The 18,491-nt window shown below is 40.4% G+C and overlaps 1 protein-coding gene across 2 annotated transcripts in view; it reads right to left on the bottom strand.

The window, feature by feature from the left end:
- The window catches only part of ankrd12 (ankyrin repeat domain 12), a 46,890-nt gene that overhangs the window by 16,275 nt on the left and 12,124 nt on the right, over positions 1-18,491 (bottom strand). For both annotated transcript variants that reach the window (XM_053688561.1, XM_053688562.1), the window contains exons 2-3: positions 2,527-2,640; positions 143-284 (exon numbers count right to left, since the gene is read on the bottom strand). In XM_053688561.1, the coding sequence (XP_053544536.1) occupies positions 143-284; positions 2,527-2,586 (202 nt within the window). In that variant the 5' untranslated portion in view covers positions 2,587-2,640. The remainder of the gene's footprint in view (positions 1-142; positions 285-2,526; positions 2,641-18,491) is intronic.

Below are 18,491 nucleotides of genomic sequence, written 5' to 3'. Positions count from 1 at the left end.
GTTCAAGTGTTATATAACTCCAGGGGGGAAAAAAAGGCACAGAAGTACAGTCTGCATGTTTAACCGTTTCCAGAACTAACCACAAGAGGCAGTGTAGAAGCGCATGAAAGCTACTGGAATTTTCTACCAGAATGAAACTGACCTGTGTCTGAGTCCCGTTCCTCGTTACAGGGCGGACTGACACTGAAGGAGAGCTTGCGTTTCATGGAAGACTTCGGCTTCCCCATTATCTCACTCCGATCCAGCTTCGGCGTTTTGGTAAATGGTGAGATTTTATCTTTACTCTACAGAGAAGGAAAAAAAAAACACAACAGTGATTAGATTCTACCACTGTTAATTATACAGCATTCTTTATCTCAAATACATCTAAGCACCGACTGTTACGACAAGTATGTCGCACATATGCTTGAGCCCACCAAACAAGTGAAACCCGGTCCAAGTTAAATCCCATTTACATTGATCTGCAGAAAAATGACATAAAAGAGCCTGAGTGCTTGTCTTACTGCGATAAAGTTTCATTTTCACATTCACCTTTTTGGCTCTAATAATATTTAAATAGGCTGCACTGCGTTATTTACAACAGCATGGCATGAGACTGATACGCACCAGTTACTTTAGAAAAAATGTAATGAATTAAAGACCACTCTTGACACAAAAGTGTATTTATTTCTAGAGCACGCACAGACCAACAGACATGCATGTCTTTTCCCCTAAAATAGCTTAAATACTTTTTAAAGAATATTTTAGCATCAGCAAAATAGCTCCATGAGTGTGGACTACATCATTAGACATTGTTACTGACCTTAAATAACAATGTTTTTTTCCTCTTACACCAACAGATGTTTTAAATAGGACAAGAGGACAGCTTGTCATGTTAACCGAAAAACTACAAAACCTTCACTCATGGCTCACACTGTTCCAAATGCTAAATAAATGTCTCTTTGGAGAAACTAATTAAAAAATTTATATAAACCTTGCAGATGGAACTGCCAGAGCTGCTTTACAGAAAATTAAATCAACACCTTCTGACCAATCAGAATTGAGCAATCAACAGCACTAATGTATAAAGACACACTCATTGTTAACCAATATAGTATTCTATCCTTTCTGTAATCAAGACACACTGGCATGACTTCCAAAGTAAAACCAACCAAAAAGAACCAATAAGAAGTATACATTAAAGCACACCCCACCAAATCCCTGACCAATCAAAGAACGCTTACAGGTGCATGTCAAAAAAAAGTTAAAATTTTTTTCCCGTCAGTTAATTAAAAAAGTGGTCCTTTCATAAATTCTGAATTTATTACACAAAGTGAAAAAAGTAAAGTAAAATATTAGAATAAAGAATTTATACTACAGAAATGACGAGCTTCTGAAAACTATGTTCATTTATGCACTCAGTACTTGGATCAGGGCTTTAATCCTTTTTATACGAATTACCGCACCAATATAGAGCCAATATTAGTCACATATACATTACAGCAGAGTGAAATTCTTTTCTTCGCATACCCCAGCATGTTAGGAGGTTGGGGTCAGCCATGATAAAGCACCCCTGGAGCAGAGAGGGTTAAGGGCCTTGCTCAAGGGCCCAATAGTGGCAGTTTGGCAGTGCTGGGGCTTGAACCCCTGACCAGTAACGCAGCGCCTTAACCACCAAGCCACCACTGCCCGCTAACTAATGAATCAATGCGGCGAGGCATGGAGGCGATCAGCATGTGGCACTGCTGAGGTGTTATGGAAGTCCAGGTTGCTTTGATAGCGGCCTTTATCTCGTCTGTATTGTTGGGTCTGGTGTCTCTCATAGATTCTCTATGGGGTTCAGGTCAGGCGAGTGGGCAGGTGCCAAGTCCTGCTGGAAAAGGAAATCAGCATCTCCATAAAGCTCGTCAGCAGATGGAAGCATGAAGTTCTCTAAAATCTCCTGGTAGATGCTGTACTGACTCTCGACTTGAGAAAACACAGTGGACCAACACCAGCAGATGACATGGCACCCAAAATCATCACTGACTGTGGAAACTTCACACTGGACTTCAAGCAACTTGGATTCTGTTCCTCTCCACTCTTCCTCCAGTGAAAAATGTACTTTCATCTGAAAAGAAGACTTTGGACCACTGAGCACCAGTCCGGTTGTTTTTCTCCTTAGCCCAGGTAACATTCTGACGTTGTCTCTGGTTCAGGAGTGGCTTGTCACTAGGAATGCGATACTGCGGCATTTCTGTATTATAAATTCTTTATTCTAATATTTTGAGATACTGGATTTTTGATTTCCATGAGCTGTAAGCCGTAATCATCAAGATTAAGAAAAAGGCTGGAAATATTTCACCTTATGTGTAATGAACCTAGAGTATATGAAAGCTCCACTTTTTGAACTAAATTACTGGGAAAAAAAAGAACTTTTCCACAATATTCTAATGTTTTGAGGTGCGCCTGTATATTGCTGTGTGAAACTAATGTTAGCACCAGACCCCGACCAAAAAAAAAATACAGGTGTAATAACAATAAAAGTATCATTAGTGGTTGTGTCACCTTCTTCCCAGTTGTCTTTTCCACCATGGCTCCATCTCTGTCGGTCCCCGGCTTGGCCATGGTGCAGCTTCTGACTAGCTGTGGCAGCTACGGCTCACAGGGGTCATCATGGGCCTGCAATGAAATTTAAAACCTCAGATCAGACTCAGCACACTTTTGATCGCCGTCAGAGCCAGTATCTGACATGCTTTCTGTTCAGACACACTTTCCACCACAGATATTTGCAGTCGTGCGGCATCCGATCAGAATGATGTAACCATCTCCGGCATTTCTTTTTTTTATTTTGCTCACTTCACTGCACTTAACTCGTCCAATAACCAGGGAAAGAAATAAATCTACTTCCTACGGACTTGCAGAAACAAAACTTTTCAGTTGATGCTTGCTCAGATGCATTATGCTCCAGTTGGTTCACGTAGTTCCCAGTCGATGATGTTGTGTCCACTTTAATAGGAACACCTATACGCCGCTCATTAACGCAGTTATGAAAGCATTCAATCATGTGGCAGCTGCAAAATGCATACAGTCATGCAGATGCAGGTCCAGAGCGTCGGTTAATGTTCACATCAAACATCAGAATGAGGAAAAATTATGATCTGTGACTTTGATTGTGGCATGGTCGTTGGTATCAGATGGGCTGGTTTAAGGATTTCAGAAGCGGCTGATGTGCTGGCTTTTCTACACACTGCAGTCTCTTAACATAGAATGGTGCGGGAAAAAAACACTGAGTGAGCGATGGTTCTGTGGGTGGAAACAACTTGCTAAAAAGAGAGGTCAGAGGAAAATGGCCAGATTGTTTCGAGCTGCCAGGAAGGATATAGTAACTCAAATCATCACTCTTTACAACTGTGGTGAACAGAAAAGCATCTCAGGATGCACAAAATATTGAAGCTTGAGGCAATTGGGCTATAAGAGCAGAAGACCACATTGAGTTCCACTCCTGTCAGCCAAGAGCAGGAATCTGAGGCTATCATGGGCACAGACTCACCCAAACTGGCCATTTGAAAATTATGGGAGGGGGATGGCGGGGTAGAATTACCCCGGTCTTTTTCCAGTCTTCTGTCCAGTTTGGGTGAATCTAAAAATAGTAATAATTTGAGTTACTATATCCTTCCTGTCAGCTCAAACCAGTATGGTCATTCTCCTCTGATTTCTCTCAACAAGGTGTTTTAGCCTGCAGACTCTCCGCTCACAGGATGGTTTCTTGCACCATTCTGTGTAAACTCTAGATATAGATTGTTTGTGAAAATCCCAGGAGATCAGCAATTTCTGAAACACTCAATCCAGTCCATCTGGTGCCAACAACCATGCCACGATTAAACTCATGGAGATCACACGTTTTCTGCATTCTGATGTTTGATGGAAACGTTAACTGAAGCTCTTGACCTGTATCTGCAGGATTTTAAGCAGTTTGCTGCTGCCACTGAATGATTCGATAACTGCATAAATGAGCAGGTGTATAGGTGTAATCTATTAAAGTGGGTGGCGAGTGTACATTTAAACAGTTCACGGAGTAAAAATAAGCACTCCAGTCTCAGACTCAACTAACGGCACAGCTCATAATTGAAATGTTGGTCATTTTTGTAGAGGGCACACACATAACACGGACCGAGCTTCATCACTCGAGGCATTATCAGGAGAGGATACAGACTACAGCTACATAAAGTCACCACACACAGTGACTCAAGTACTCGCTATCTGCCATAGTGTCTGTTTTAATGCACATAATTAGTTTCACATACTTTTAGCTGAATATCATTAGTGGCTACATATAACAGTTAACTAACTAATTAACTAAATGGTCTGCACTTATATAGCGCATTTATCCAAAAACAAACAAACAAACAAACAAACAAACAAACAAACATCATGATTTCCACGGGTTCTACATACTTCTTTCCACGGGTTCTTTTTTTTTTTCAACCAGACAAATTGAAAATAAATATCTGCAGCCTATCTTGCTAACTAATACTCCCTGGTTGATTTTGCTTGCCATGTATGCACCTGAGGTGAATCATTTTCAGAATGTGAAATCGACTCCAAAGCTTTGGGGTTGATTCTTGGTTTTCACTAGAATCAGTGAATCGTTTCTTTTTGGGATGGAATTAGATGTGGAACGAAATCTAAATGTATATGCTATAACATATATTTTTTAAATAAATATTCAGCTACTTGATCGGAATAGCTTCGCTCCTTTCTGCCCAATTGCACATGCTAGCGAGAACACTTTCATCTCACAGACTAATCAATCAAGACCAGGTTCAGTCATTAATCAACTCAACAAGCTGTCATCTCGATATTTTTCTTTAATGAGATAATGAAGGGACGAGAAGAAGAAGACAACTTTGTCACATATATATATATATTACAGCACCATGAAATTCTTTGCTTCACATATACCAACATATTAGGAGATTGGGGTCAGAGCTCAGGGTCAGCCATGATACTGTGCCTCTGGAGCAGAGAGGGTTAAGGGCCTTGCTCAAGGGCCCAACAGTGGCAGCTTGGCAGTGCTGGGACTTGAACCCCCAACCTTCCAATCAGTAACCCAAAGCCTTAACCATTGAGCCACCACTGCTTTCTTAAGGGGTAGGAAAGAGAGATAACCGAGACCATAAATGCAGCAACGCAATGCAGCTAGAAAAACTCAAAAAGAATACACAGCGGTTAATAAACATGATTTAAACCAGGGACACTGCACTTCCACTATTTCTCACATTCCCACAAATGAGCGGTTATTATCGAAATATTACTCTCATGAAAACACAAGTTGTTATGGCCAACAATGTGCTCAGTCATTTCTAGTCAAATGCCATACGTGCTTCACAATACAGTCCAATTAATCAATAATGTTTTACTTTTTCCGTTACCAAATTTTATTGATATTGTCAATTGGTTACTGCACCCCTACATACGTCACGCAGTATCACCTGGCATACGCACACAAAACCCGGCGAAGGCGGTGTGGTGATACTCGAGCCGACGACACACTGCTAACATTCACAGCACAGGGGAAAAAATCGCTCTTTTTTACTCAAAAGGCGTAGAAGCGCTGAGTCATTCTCTCATCGTGGAGTGAGGAGAGGAGAGGAGGTGGGGGAAATAAGCAACTACAGTACTCAGCAGCCAAAACGGCAGTGTGGGACAAATTCAGCTCAGAGGATTTCCTGTTTGAAGAGAAAAAGCCCTCACATGCACACAATATGTCTCAACGTCATACGAGATCAAAATCCCTTTACGCTCTCGAAAGCCCGAGCTCACTTAGCCAGCAGAAACGAACCTCTCGGAAGACAGCAAGATAACGACGATCACCTATGAACCGCTTTATATTTCCTGTACAGAAAATGTTACACATGTGTGATATTAAATAAAATGATTACACCAAGCACTTATTTAAACTCAGAGTTGTAATTCAACTTAAATGCCAATATTATGAGCATTAAGCTAATTAGTGGCAATTCTACATGTTTTTGGAGCGTAAGATTTATTGATGTCTAATTGTGACAAGAAAAGAAGTAGCATGGGGAAATCTGCCCTCAACATGATCTGTTTATTTCATTTAAAAAAAAAACCCTGAGTAAACCACAATGTTAAATAATAACAGCCACATCCCAGCCATCCTCTTCTAAGAATTATCAGTACATTTACATGGACAACAATAATCCAATATTAACCCGATTAAGACAATACTCTGATTAAGAAACTAGCATGTAAACAGTGATTATTGATGACCTTAATCCGGCTAAAGTCATACTCGAAGTAAACACAAATGGAGTATTCCTGTTTTAGTTGCGTTATCGAAGTGTATTACAGACATGTACACACCTTAATCACACTATTAACATCGTGTGGGAGTTTTCACCGCATTTTGCGACAGGACACGTACACACACGGCAGTGCTCAACCGTTTGACGGCAAACAAGAGAGCACGGCTGCGTCCCAAATCACGTACTTACCTGCTATATAGTAAGTGAAATATATGTATATAGTAGGCAAAATACATGTATATAGTAGGCGAAATACATGTGTTTCGGCTGGTATATAGTAGGTAAGTACACGGTTTGGGACGCAGCCCATGGCATCAAGCAGTCGTCTATTTGCACGTATAGCATGACAAATAATTAACCGCACTTGAAGCTTTTGTAAAATTAAAAATAAAACACCCAAAACTGTATACAGTACCATAACAAACACGAACTGTATGTTGATACATGAAATTCTGGAGGGAATGTCGGACGGCGTGGCATGGGGACATAATGACGTGTGCTGTTAATGGATCTATGTTCTATAAGCTGTAAAACGGGAACATGAAAGGAATATTCTAAAAGCGACTCATGTGAACACCTTAACCACAATATTATCTTACTCAGAATAAGGTAAATAATTAGATTACTGCTGTCCATGTAAACGTAGTCTATGATGTGTTAACTCCTAGAGACAAAGAAATTAATAAAAACAAAAAGAAAAAACACACAAGCAAATACAGATAAAATAAAAATCTATGTATTTCAGAGAGGACTGCATTAGCAAAGAAGGCTTACACACAATAACGCAACTAACATCCCAAGATGAACATGAACTGGAATTTCACTACATTCTGGGAGGTAAATGACAGATTGGATACTCAAGAACTTCAAACACACACACACACACACACACACCCCTACATGTCCACACAGAAGTGCACGTGCACACACACGCGCACACACACGTGCATGGCTGGCACTGGAATGGAAACGCAAACAGTTCCAGTTTGATTGGTCAATCGTCTCCTCTTGAACCGGGCTGGCTGGAGCACTGGCTACTCCGTCTACTTTCCCACCACTTACAGCCAACATTAATGGTCATCTAAACCTGCAGCTCTACTGGCATTACGATGCCAATCAGGGGTTTCAGTAATCCCGCGATATTCGAGATAAATTCACACCAAAAATATTCTGTAAAATTGCTTTGAAAATATTTTTCAAATTTCGCTCAAATCTGATCTCTCCTACTGCTTTAACACGTTGTTTGCGTTTTCCATCGCACGTGCTGTGTGAACGCTCCGGGTTTGCTTGTCCGAGTGCCGTGTTTGTTGTGGGGGTCGGTTGATCCTGCCGACAATATGATCACAACCTGCTCCGACATCGCCACCTGAAGAACGGTCTCTTGTGTTTTATTGCTATGAGCATCACGGCCAATGACTGAGGTCTCTCCCGTAGATCCAAATGCAGCTGTCACATTAGTCACTGTTCCTATTGTGTTTGTGTCTGAAGCTTCTGCATTCAGTCACAATAATTAGCCCACTTTGCCACACAGCATGGTGGTGTGTCGCTGAACCATATCATGCAACACATTTGTCTGGAAGCGTCTACACCCGTTCGTTTCCTCAACTCATTTATTCGAGTTTTTCCTTTAATCTGTCACCCTTTGACACCCACAATGTGCTTGTCTTGGTTTGTTATTTGAATTGATACCATGTCACACAAAATTCTAATTCAATATACCATACACTTTCCATACAGCAAAAACGAGCGTTGCCTGAACCGGAATATTTTCCTCAAGTTTCCGTTTTAAATTGATTACAACATTTCATGTTATAAACATTCAATAACTGAAACTTAATAACGACAGTTCTGTGTGAGCTCTCTGGCGATGCTTTCGCTGGTGTGCACTGTTGCCTGGTCTCAGTGAAATCTCCACGCCAACCACGACTCAAACACTTCACAAAACAGACTGGTCCAAAAAGTTCAGCAATTGGAAAAGGAAGATCCTAACCACCTTACAATTTCCACCCGTCACTTTGTTTCAAAACAATCGAAATTTGGTTTTAAGACCTGCAACCCTGGCAACCCTGCAGGTCTTTGAATTCAACAGCTCTTTGTAGCGCGAATGTGTTTTTGAATCCAGTGTTCCCCACCCGCCTGAGTAGAGTCTCATATCTGCGGCTATGAACTTCCTAATCTCCGATTTCTTTAAGTTGGACTGAATCAGCAGTGAAACACTATCTTAAGCCCTATCCAGGCAGGATTACATTTCAATGGGTCCTGGGGTAATTTCCTATTTTACAGGGGCTCCTCTTTGGTTTAATTTCCATCCGGATTGGCCATGTCGGCGTTTTCCTCCGTCCTCCTCTGAGAAAATTACAGGTCGAATTACCTCCTCTTTTTCACCGAACTTGGTGGTTGTCTAATAATTTTAGTCCTGTCTGGATATGAAGGTCTGGGATTTTATGCAGACATCACCTTGCATTGGGGAAAAAAAGAGAAAGAAGTTTGACCACTGTTACTTGTCACATTTAGTCTTGTAGCACATGACCCTTCCCTGACATTAAAACACTTCACAAATTGGGAAAAGAAAAATGGATGGCTGTCATATACTTTAAAACAATAAACACACTATATGTTTGAATTGTTGCTGGAGCCTTGGCTTGCCCCAAACTGAAACAAGAGCTTCTCTACATCAGCGCCTCTTCGACTGCTTGGACGCCATGTTGTGAATGGGGCATGATCATATGACCACGTGACACAAACATCCAGGTTTATAGAAAATGCAACCTGCTAGAAACTCACTCCTCCTGTGGTTGTTTTATTGCTGTTGGAATGAATCAGCAATAAAGTTTGTTTTTAAATTACTAGACGTCCCCCTGAATAACTAACCTGATCCTAATATGACTTTAAAGCAGCAGAAAGAGAGAGAAAATCTTGTTTTCATCTAGAAGATGTCAGCACAGATCCTATGGTATTAGCTCCATTAGTATGCTAGCCTATCAGCTCCTGAAAACTAGTGTGCATAGTAGGGGTTGTCTTGGTACCAAAATTTCAGTAGTCGCTACCAGTAAAATTCCACGGTACTCTGTACCAAATCAAAACACAAAAACATGCTAATTGAACAACACACTTATTTATTAATAAAGTTAAACATCAATATAAAACGTATTTTTAAAAATGCCATACTGTACTTCAAGTATTTCATCATTAAAGCTACTAGATTTATCCAGACAACTCACTGATATTAAAGACATAAACAGTGCTAGCCACACATCTATTATTTTCCAAAATATAAATTTCTGATTTATTGCTCACCAAAAAGCCTCTGATGTGTAAAATTAGTAAACCCCATCATGCCCTCCCATTTATTTTACCCCAATAAAAGTTAAACCATTAAATGTTTAATGAAGACTCCTGACCGTATTAGCGTAAAACATGCTGGGATATGCGAAAAAAAATGAAAAAAAGAATTTCATTGTGCTGTAATGTATATGTGACCAATAAAGACTCATTTAACGCACGTATGCTAACCATTAGGTAAGCAAAAACGAGGACATTTTCTTGCAACTATGCTACAACATTCATAATGCAACCACTTCCATCATTTTAAACTCAACTGCTTGAATAAATACTGCAGTTAAGCAGCCGGTCTTCCTGAATGCACCGTTAATCTATCCGCACATAAATATTAGGGATGCGGCTTTTATACACTTAGCGGAAATAGCACCGAAACAGGTAAACGAGCATCCGAGAGAAATTCATGTATTTCGCATACTATATAGTAGGTAAGTATGCGGTTTCAGATGCAGCCATGGTAACCGGCGGAGCTGCTGCTGCTGCTTTGGCTCCAATTTGTCTTCTTGGTACATGGTGCACCCATGAAAAGTTCCCGGGTTGACCCAGTACTTATGAAAATCTGGTACCATCAACTTTTTTTCTATTTAGTACCGACTTGTTACCAAGAGTACCGGTACTTTTGATAGCAGATACTAGTAGGGTTTTTTGAAGAAAAAAAAAAGAAAGAAAGAAAAAGCTACTTTTTACAGGAAGTACACCCTACATAATATAGTCAGGATTTCACAACGAATATCCTACTCGAGAGTCGCGAGCCTTGTTTCAAATAATCTTTACACCACTAACACCATGCATTTCCTTTCATATGTGACGCGTATGAGAAAGGAAGACTAACACGGTCTCAAACTCGATACCGAAAGCTTGACAGTGCAGTCAGTCAGTGTGCCATGTCTATTAGTTACCTCGCAAACCTGACTGATGGAAATAGCACATCATTGTACATAAACACCTCTCCATCGGTGACGAGTCAAAAAGGAACGCTAGGAAAGGAAACACAGTAATGACAGCACATGTGCTCAGCAGGAAAATCACCGCTGTGCCTCCAGCACATCACCCAGTAGTAAAATTGCAACACACTGGCTTTCAGCTGTCCCAAATATTTCATTAGATTAATTTGTTGAGCGATCAACAACGGTAAAGTTCGCGTCCAGATGAACAGAAGAAAGGTTTGTTTTCTGCTGAACATCTTACAATTCCTTAAATTAAAATGTTTCATTTAGAAGCGCGTTCACGGTTCCTTAAACATGTTCCTAGCTAAATATTACGGTGATGCTACAGTTCTGCTTCATCACAAAGCCAAATTCAACATGGCTAGGGTTAATTCAGGCTACGGTGCGAGCAGCGGCTGATATAAACGGCCAACACGTTTAAAGAAGAAGATGCGGAGACTATTATTAAACTATTAAATATTCAGACTGCATTTTTCCATCTGCAACATGAGCAAAAGGAGAGATTTGGAGGGTTTTATCCACCAGTATTTGATTGGCTTGTGAAGTGCACTTTTCAAAATAAAAATCATCACTGGTTCTCTGTTCTTAGGGCGAGAAGCATATTACCATGAAAACTATTTCATGGTACTTCAAGCGGTACCATCCTAAATCGCCAGGCTGTAGCCTCCAGTTGATGAGAGCTCCATCCGGAGGTAGCGCGTCTGAACGGGTTCGTCGGTGTCGACCATTTATGTCTGGCACACAAATTTAGGTCAAAAACAAAACAGATGCTCTGTATCGCTGCCTGAAGACTGTTGTACGAAGCGAGTTGAACAACTCAGAGCTGCAGAGTTGACAAGTTTTGAGTCAACAAAACCAAACAAATCCTACCCGGGTTTATTAAGATTAAAAGGTTTCATGACGCTGGTTATTAACTTTTTCAGGTCAACCCAGGTTTAAGTATGAAAAATCCTTTTCATTTGAAGAGCAAGAAATTATTATGTGGAAATGCAGGGAATTTAAGCCCTCACTAACCATACAAAGTAATGGCGTTGTGGCTGCCACAGCTTGGGAAAATTTCTGATGTGTGTAAATGTGCAAGTGTACTATAGGCTTGCAATGAGAATTAACGTATTGATAAACTGATAACCCCAACGTATTTCATGTAATTTCATTTAATATAATTGGCAATTGTTTTACTTAAATATGAATGAAATAAATATCGATTTGTGGAAAATACATTAGGACAAGAATAATGCCACCACGTGGAAATATGTTTCACCCGCAAAGATCCGCGAACCAACACTTTCAGTTCGCGGTACAGCAACAGCATGGCTTCTGTGGATCAGATTTTTCATGTGTTGCTCAAGAAGCCAGGATAGATCAACCATACCATTGTAAAACTAGAAATCTTAAAAGCTTTCGTATAGAAAGTCATCAGGAAAACCCAGGGGACTGTGTCCGTCCCTAAACGTTCTCTCCCTTTGAAGTGACCTTCTTGTTATTTGTGCCCTGTGTGCCACAGGATTCTCCACAAATGGGGGAAGCCATTGCTACAAACACTAAAGGGGTAACGTTGATGCATCAGATTTACATCACTTTGCTCACATTTGATTGGTCCAATTTGGGTTCGTGATTTCTTACCCAGAATAATATCTGCTCCAGAGCAGGTCAGCTGTGTAGTGCAAGTTACCATGCCAATGAAAACTGCTAAAAACCAATCCACCTTGTCGGGTTTTCTCAAACTAAACGCAGACTCACAGAGGGAGACCAGTTTAGTGCAACAAGCCTCTCGGGTTTTCACGCACTGCTGTTTGGGACATGGATCAGAACAAAGAGCTGAGATTTTTGTTCGGGATGTAAAGAATGATGTCGTGACATTTCCGAGGCTGTGCTACGTTACACTACAGCCAATCAGAGTCTTATTTAGAAGTGTGAGAACTTCGGGTCTGATAAAGGGACAGGGGAAAAAACAGTGAATAAAAGTGTTATGAATCAAACTTTGTTTGCGTTCGGCCCTCAAACATCTTTGCGTTTCTGCTCTACAGCAGCTCGAGGAGCGGGAAAGTGAAACGTGACATGAAATAACTTTTTAATCTTTCTTTCATCTTGCCTGTGATTATACACGGACGTAGCCAAAGATTTTCTAAGTATGAGAAAATTGCTGCCTCTAAATGATGTATTTCAAAGTGATTAGTAGATGAATCCTGTTCGATCTGACCAAGGACAAATTAAAGGTCAGGTCTGATTTTAGGTTGTCTGTAAAACACAGGAATTAGGGATTGTTTCTGTGTATCTGTAAAAATTATTATTATTATTATTATTATTATTACTATTATTTACATTTTACAGTTTTAAAGCTACAAAATCTTCACATCAAATGGACCGTTTCCAGTCAGCTTGGGAAAAAGAAAAAACATTTTTTTTAAATACATAAAAAGAAGACATCAGGATCTGAACCTCTAACAAACACATATCGTGACAATTTAACACCAGACGCTTCATGTATCCTAATCAGTAGTGTTAATCTACAGAGTATGTTACACAGTATACGTCAAACAAGATGTGTGTAAGAACAATCTGTTCTTTCCCAGTCGGATCTTTTACCTCGGATTATTCATTTCAGCATTCTCGAATCGTTGCGGCGATCGTGTACGTGAACCGCTCGTGACCCTGTAAACATTTCTCATTAAGCTACGACAGATATTCAAACTTAATGAACACGACCTGTAGGAGTTCCACGACACTTATTCTCGGTTTCACAAATCCACATACTTCATTCACACGTGAAACACGTTTCATAAAAGTAGTCAGAGCCAAAGCTTTCTGGAGATTATGCAGATTATAGTGTGACAAATGGTTAAGGAGTAATTATTCTCAAAATCCAAAGAACATGACATGTCGATTTATAACAAGTACCGAACGAAATACATCTAAATAAAACCATCTTTTTGTTTGAAATCGGTCATGTTATTCATGCACAGAAACTCCTTTAGGTTAATAATTCCCTCTGAATTAAATGATCATTTGCTTGTTTTATATTTATAGTGCTATTTCAAGCTTGAATGTTGTTTATAATAGACACGCATGAGTAAGGCTCTCTTGAACCAAGTCATCTATGTTTTTGACCACACAAAACTGGTTGATATTGTCAGTGGGTTTTTTTGGGCTGCTTAAAATCGCTTTGCACCAATGATGCAATATTCGTATCCGTCTGCACACGAAGAGATCTCAACTTCATAGGAAGCAGTATACATTGCTTTAAGAAGCTTGCTCTGTGCAGCTCAGAAACTAGGTTAATGGCCACACATACCCACATGAGCACAAAACAACGCACTGCATTGTTACTGCAGATCACACTGTGTGGAAATGTGCACCACATTCCACCTGCACATGTTTCTGTACGTAGATGTTTGCACTCTTCCTTGTTTTTACTTGCAGCGCTGCTTTCTTTCTGAATGTATCTTTTAACCATGTGTGATGGCAGCAACATCTACACAGTCACCCTGGCTTATCTCTACTGACCGTTAAAAACAGAGACAGAGAGAGTAACGGAGAATGGTGAACTGATGAGCAAAGAGTAAGCCAGTGAAGAAAAAAAACCCCAAAACGATGAGTAAGAGTGGTGTGGAGAGGAAGAGAAGGGGGTGGACAGGCATTAGTGCAAAGGTCAACAGATGAGTGTAGGTCTGGCCAGAGAAGCGCGAGAATAATTAACCTCCTACGTGCCCTCCTTATGAGCTGACCCGGGCTGATACAGAGGTGAACAAACTGTTTAGAGTGTTCAGGTTGTGGGTTCAAGCGGTGTGGTTTGTTTAGAGTATTTAATCATTAATCTGATCCTTAATAGATGGCCAATTTTTTATTTTCTGTATTTTAAAAATAAAAATAATAAACATGTTACTTCACATTCTGTCCAGTGTTGTCCTTCAAACATTGTGCAAACTGAAGGCTAGGAAAAAGGTATTAAGTGTATCTGTGTGTGCTATGCTATACATTGTGTAAAGGATTTTAAAAATATATATATATATTAGCATTATATTTTTGAAAAACAAAACAACTGATTGTCCACAAGTGTTAAAGCAGAAGTTAAATCACTATATAAAAAAATGCATTTACAGATAAAAATTTCTGTGCTGAAGAAAACATGTCTGGAACACATTAAACCGCACAAGCGTCTGCCGCAGCATCCGACAACACAAGCCACATTAATACACTTACGAGTTTGTTTGAAGCGCTTAATATAAAACATTCCCGTGTTTTGGACGACCTGGATCGTTCACTTATCCCACAGCAGCGCACTCTGTGACCTCTGCTGTTTCTCAGATGTGTTTTATTCATAGAAATGCATTTTTCACCATTGTGAAGTGACATCACTGATGGGGGGGGGGTTATCCACGGTGATGTCACAGACCAGACTAATCCATAATCAAATCCGTCGTCGATTATTTTAATTATCAATTTTATCGATTAGTCGTTGCAGCCCTATTCACAACGTCCATGACCATGTTGATTTGACATCACTACGTAAACAGGGAAAGAACTGGTAGTTGAGAAGATTACCCCAAATTGACGAGTTGAAATTACAAGATGAGGGGGCGTTTTCTGTGGTTTTTATCGATTGTAGGTGGGGAATTACAAGCTGCAACCCATGTATTCTAGTCATGTAGTACTAGCCTGCTCTTATATAACAACAATGTATTTGTCTTACTTTCTCTCGTTCTTCAGATTTTAGTGTAAACGTAATACTTTCTAATTTACTTCACTATTAAGCCGTAACCGTATGAGCACATTTCATTTCCTGTATTTACACAGACTCAATGTCAAGGTGCTTCTACTTCTGTCGTACATTTCAGAGTGAAAATTCAACTGCTTCAAAACAAAAACATGACGTCCGTACACTCTGAGAGAAGCACATGGTTGCCAAACTATTCAGCAGCCGTTAGAAGCAGAGATCCTCAGAAAAAAAACAAAAATCCACTCCAAACAACAACCAGCAGAGTGTGTTGTGCAATCAGCATGCTCCAACACACGTACACACACACACACACAGTCGTATAAGCATGTTCTTCACTGTTTATTGCACACAGCTCACTTTAAGGCATGTCGAAGAGTGTCATTTTCACATCCTCTTTGAAACCAGTGTACAGAGAGCAATTAATTCACTTGCTTTCAATACACACTCTGCTTTGACAATTCACTAAATAAACCCGATCTGTGATGTCAGAGATGGCTTCACTGTATTAACCCATGTCAACCCACAGCACATGTCCGACTCGGGTTACAAGTGTTCCAGCTAAAATCTTTAACAGAGAAGATGGATCAGCTCGGGACGCTGTGGTATATTCATAACTCAAACAACTGCTTTAAATTTGACGTGGATCAGATTTTTTTTTAAAGAAACTATTAGAAACTGAGGATGTTCCTGATACACATTTAGATCCCAACGATTACACATCTGCCACAGTTCCCCGAGCATAACTAATCTAAACCATGTAAATAAAAACAAAACACAAATGGAAGTTGACCATGTGAAAATCCTAACAAAAACCGTGAACGACTGTTTTCTATTTCTTTATCTACGCGTTTACAGAAAAGCTGGCGATTAGGTCGGGATGATAAAACATTTAAAAAGGTAGACCACCTGTAGTATTATTAACAAGCTAAACCTGAGAAGCATGGACTCTAGAGCACTGAAGCAGGGAAACAATAAACTTTGCTCAGCTGTAGCGTTTCCCAACTGGAGCAGCGTATTCCTGCCTGACGCCGAACACAAACAATTAAGTAAATAAATCCCTGATATGATGGTGCAACCATGTTAAATAGCCTGTATTATGTTCTCAGCTAACACAGAACACAGTTTCCTTAATTATTCACTACAGAGGTTTTGGGTAAAATCTATAGACGAGTAAATTTATTTCCATCATCGATGTCAGGCTACGCAGGGTACGCATCTAAACAAGCAATATACCCAACAAAAATAACACGCTTAAACAAAGCAATGTTTCAATACAGTTCAACTCACTACTGCTCTGATATGATTCGATTTATCCAATAAGCTTCAGTTCAGTTCAATGTAACATGCACGGATGTGCCCTAGATCTGACTCTGAAGTCAGCACTGAAGTACTATCTAGTGTTTCATCAGGTGCAGTAGAGCTCGAACCTCCTCTTTCTAAAGCCAAAACCGTCCCGTGGCTTTATTAACCCCTTGGTCAACGGACAGGTCAGTCATGCTGATCCTAGTTGAGTGAGGGATCAACGAGGTCATCCAATGGTACAAGCAAGTCCACCTTCCTCACCCACCAAGTCCACTAGACAGAGTTCCTACTTCTGAGCTTAGAATCCTTGAGGGTACAAACAATTCAGAAAGGTCATCTTTCCAAGACCAGAAGATGAGAACGCACATCATAAACCCCTCCAACACCCTACCTGTGCAAAGGTCTGAGACATAAAAAAGTGGTGGAAATGCGGTAACTATCAGACACGCATCTGTTTAAGCATTTTGAATGGTCTTATAAACCTGCTTCCAAACTTTATCAAAGCCAGTCTTAAATTCCATGTAGAGAGCCAGACTAGGTTTCCTGGAAGAAAACAGTTAGTCTTCGCTGTTCAGAATGAATCCTCCGACAATAAATTGCCTGTTGGACGCCTTTTACTGTCAGAAAGGTGCTACAGCCCAAGTCTCCTCATCCAGTCATCCCCAGCTGGGACATGGATTTATGGGTTCATGGATGAATGGTAAATGGTCTGCACTTATATAGCGTTTTCTTAAACTTAATGGTTCCAAAGCGCTTTACACTGTGTCTCATTCACCCATTCTCAAATACACACACACACACCAATGGTAGCAGAGCTACCATCGGGAGCAACTTGGGGTTCAGTGTCTTGCCCAAGGACACTTCGGCATGTGGAGGCACATGGGCCGGGAATCGAACCGCCAAAATATGATTATCGGACAACCCGCTCTACCACCTGATCCACAGCCACCCAATAAGTGTAGCGTGCAGAGGTGCACTGTGGGTCGACCCACCTTCAGACAAATGCTGATATTCTGAAGCGTGTAGGGTGTGTCCAGCTGCATACCTAGAAACATTGTGACCCCTCTACTTCATTTTCAGAGTAATATTGCCACGTACACATCTGAAGTACAGCATAAACAATGCAATTCTCCTTTATCACATGCAGTACTTTCTTTCATTCACCATCCCATGAAGCAAAATCAAGTATTCATAATGCCACCTAGTGAATTTAAATTTCTATATTGTTACAAATAGGGATGTCACGAGAACCGATACTTCGGTACCAAGTCGGTAGCAACATTCTTAAAACGTGACGGTACTTGTTTTTCTGCAGTACCGTTGGTACCGATTGTAATGAACGTACAGAGGTTGCGATTCTTCCGGACCTGATGGGGGCAGCAAATACGCGCAAGTGTTTTAGTCAGTCCACAAGTGGTGAAGAAGAAGAAGAAAGCCTACAAGCACACAAGAAAAACTACAGAAGATTAGCTTAGCTTAACAAGTTTAGTTCTGCCCTGACTCGTTGAGAGGAAAAGAGAGGAAAGCTAGTATCGGTTTCCGGTGTGCAACCGATGCTATCGTTCATTTCAAACAAAACGAGGAAGCATCTGGAATTTGGCGAAGCACCAGAAATATTGTGCTTCCTATTTGTCCTATATTATGTTTGTTTGAGGTAGCTGGCATTGTGGCCGTGAAACCAGCTAACATTATGCTCCACGTAACGTTAGCGGTAGCCAGTTATTTGTTAACGACGATAACTCATTTCAGTGTTATAAACTACCTCCGAATGGGCGACCATGCATCGCCATTCAGCCTGTGTCCTGTCGGGAAAATGTAGCCTAATGTCACTAATAATTATTCAAATGTTCATGCTTTTAATAAATCTGTTTGGTCTGCCACCATATCAGTGAATTT

Source organism: Ictalurus punctatus, chromosome 20 (assembly GCF_001660625.3).
Source record: "Ictalurus punctatus breed USDA103 chromosome 20, Coco_2.0, whole genome shotgun sequence".
Classification (NCBI taxonomy): domain Eukaryota; kingdom Metazoa; phylum Chordata; class Actinopteri; order Siluriformes; family Ictaluridae; genus Ictalurus; species Ictalurus punctatus.
The sequence above is the reverse complement of the archived record's forward strand: the minus strand, read 5'-3'. Positions and strand labels throughout refer to the sequence as shown.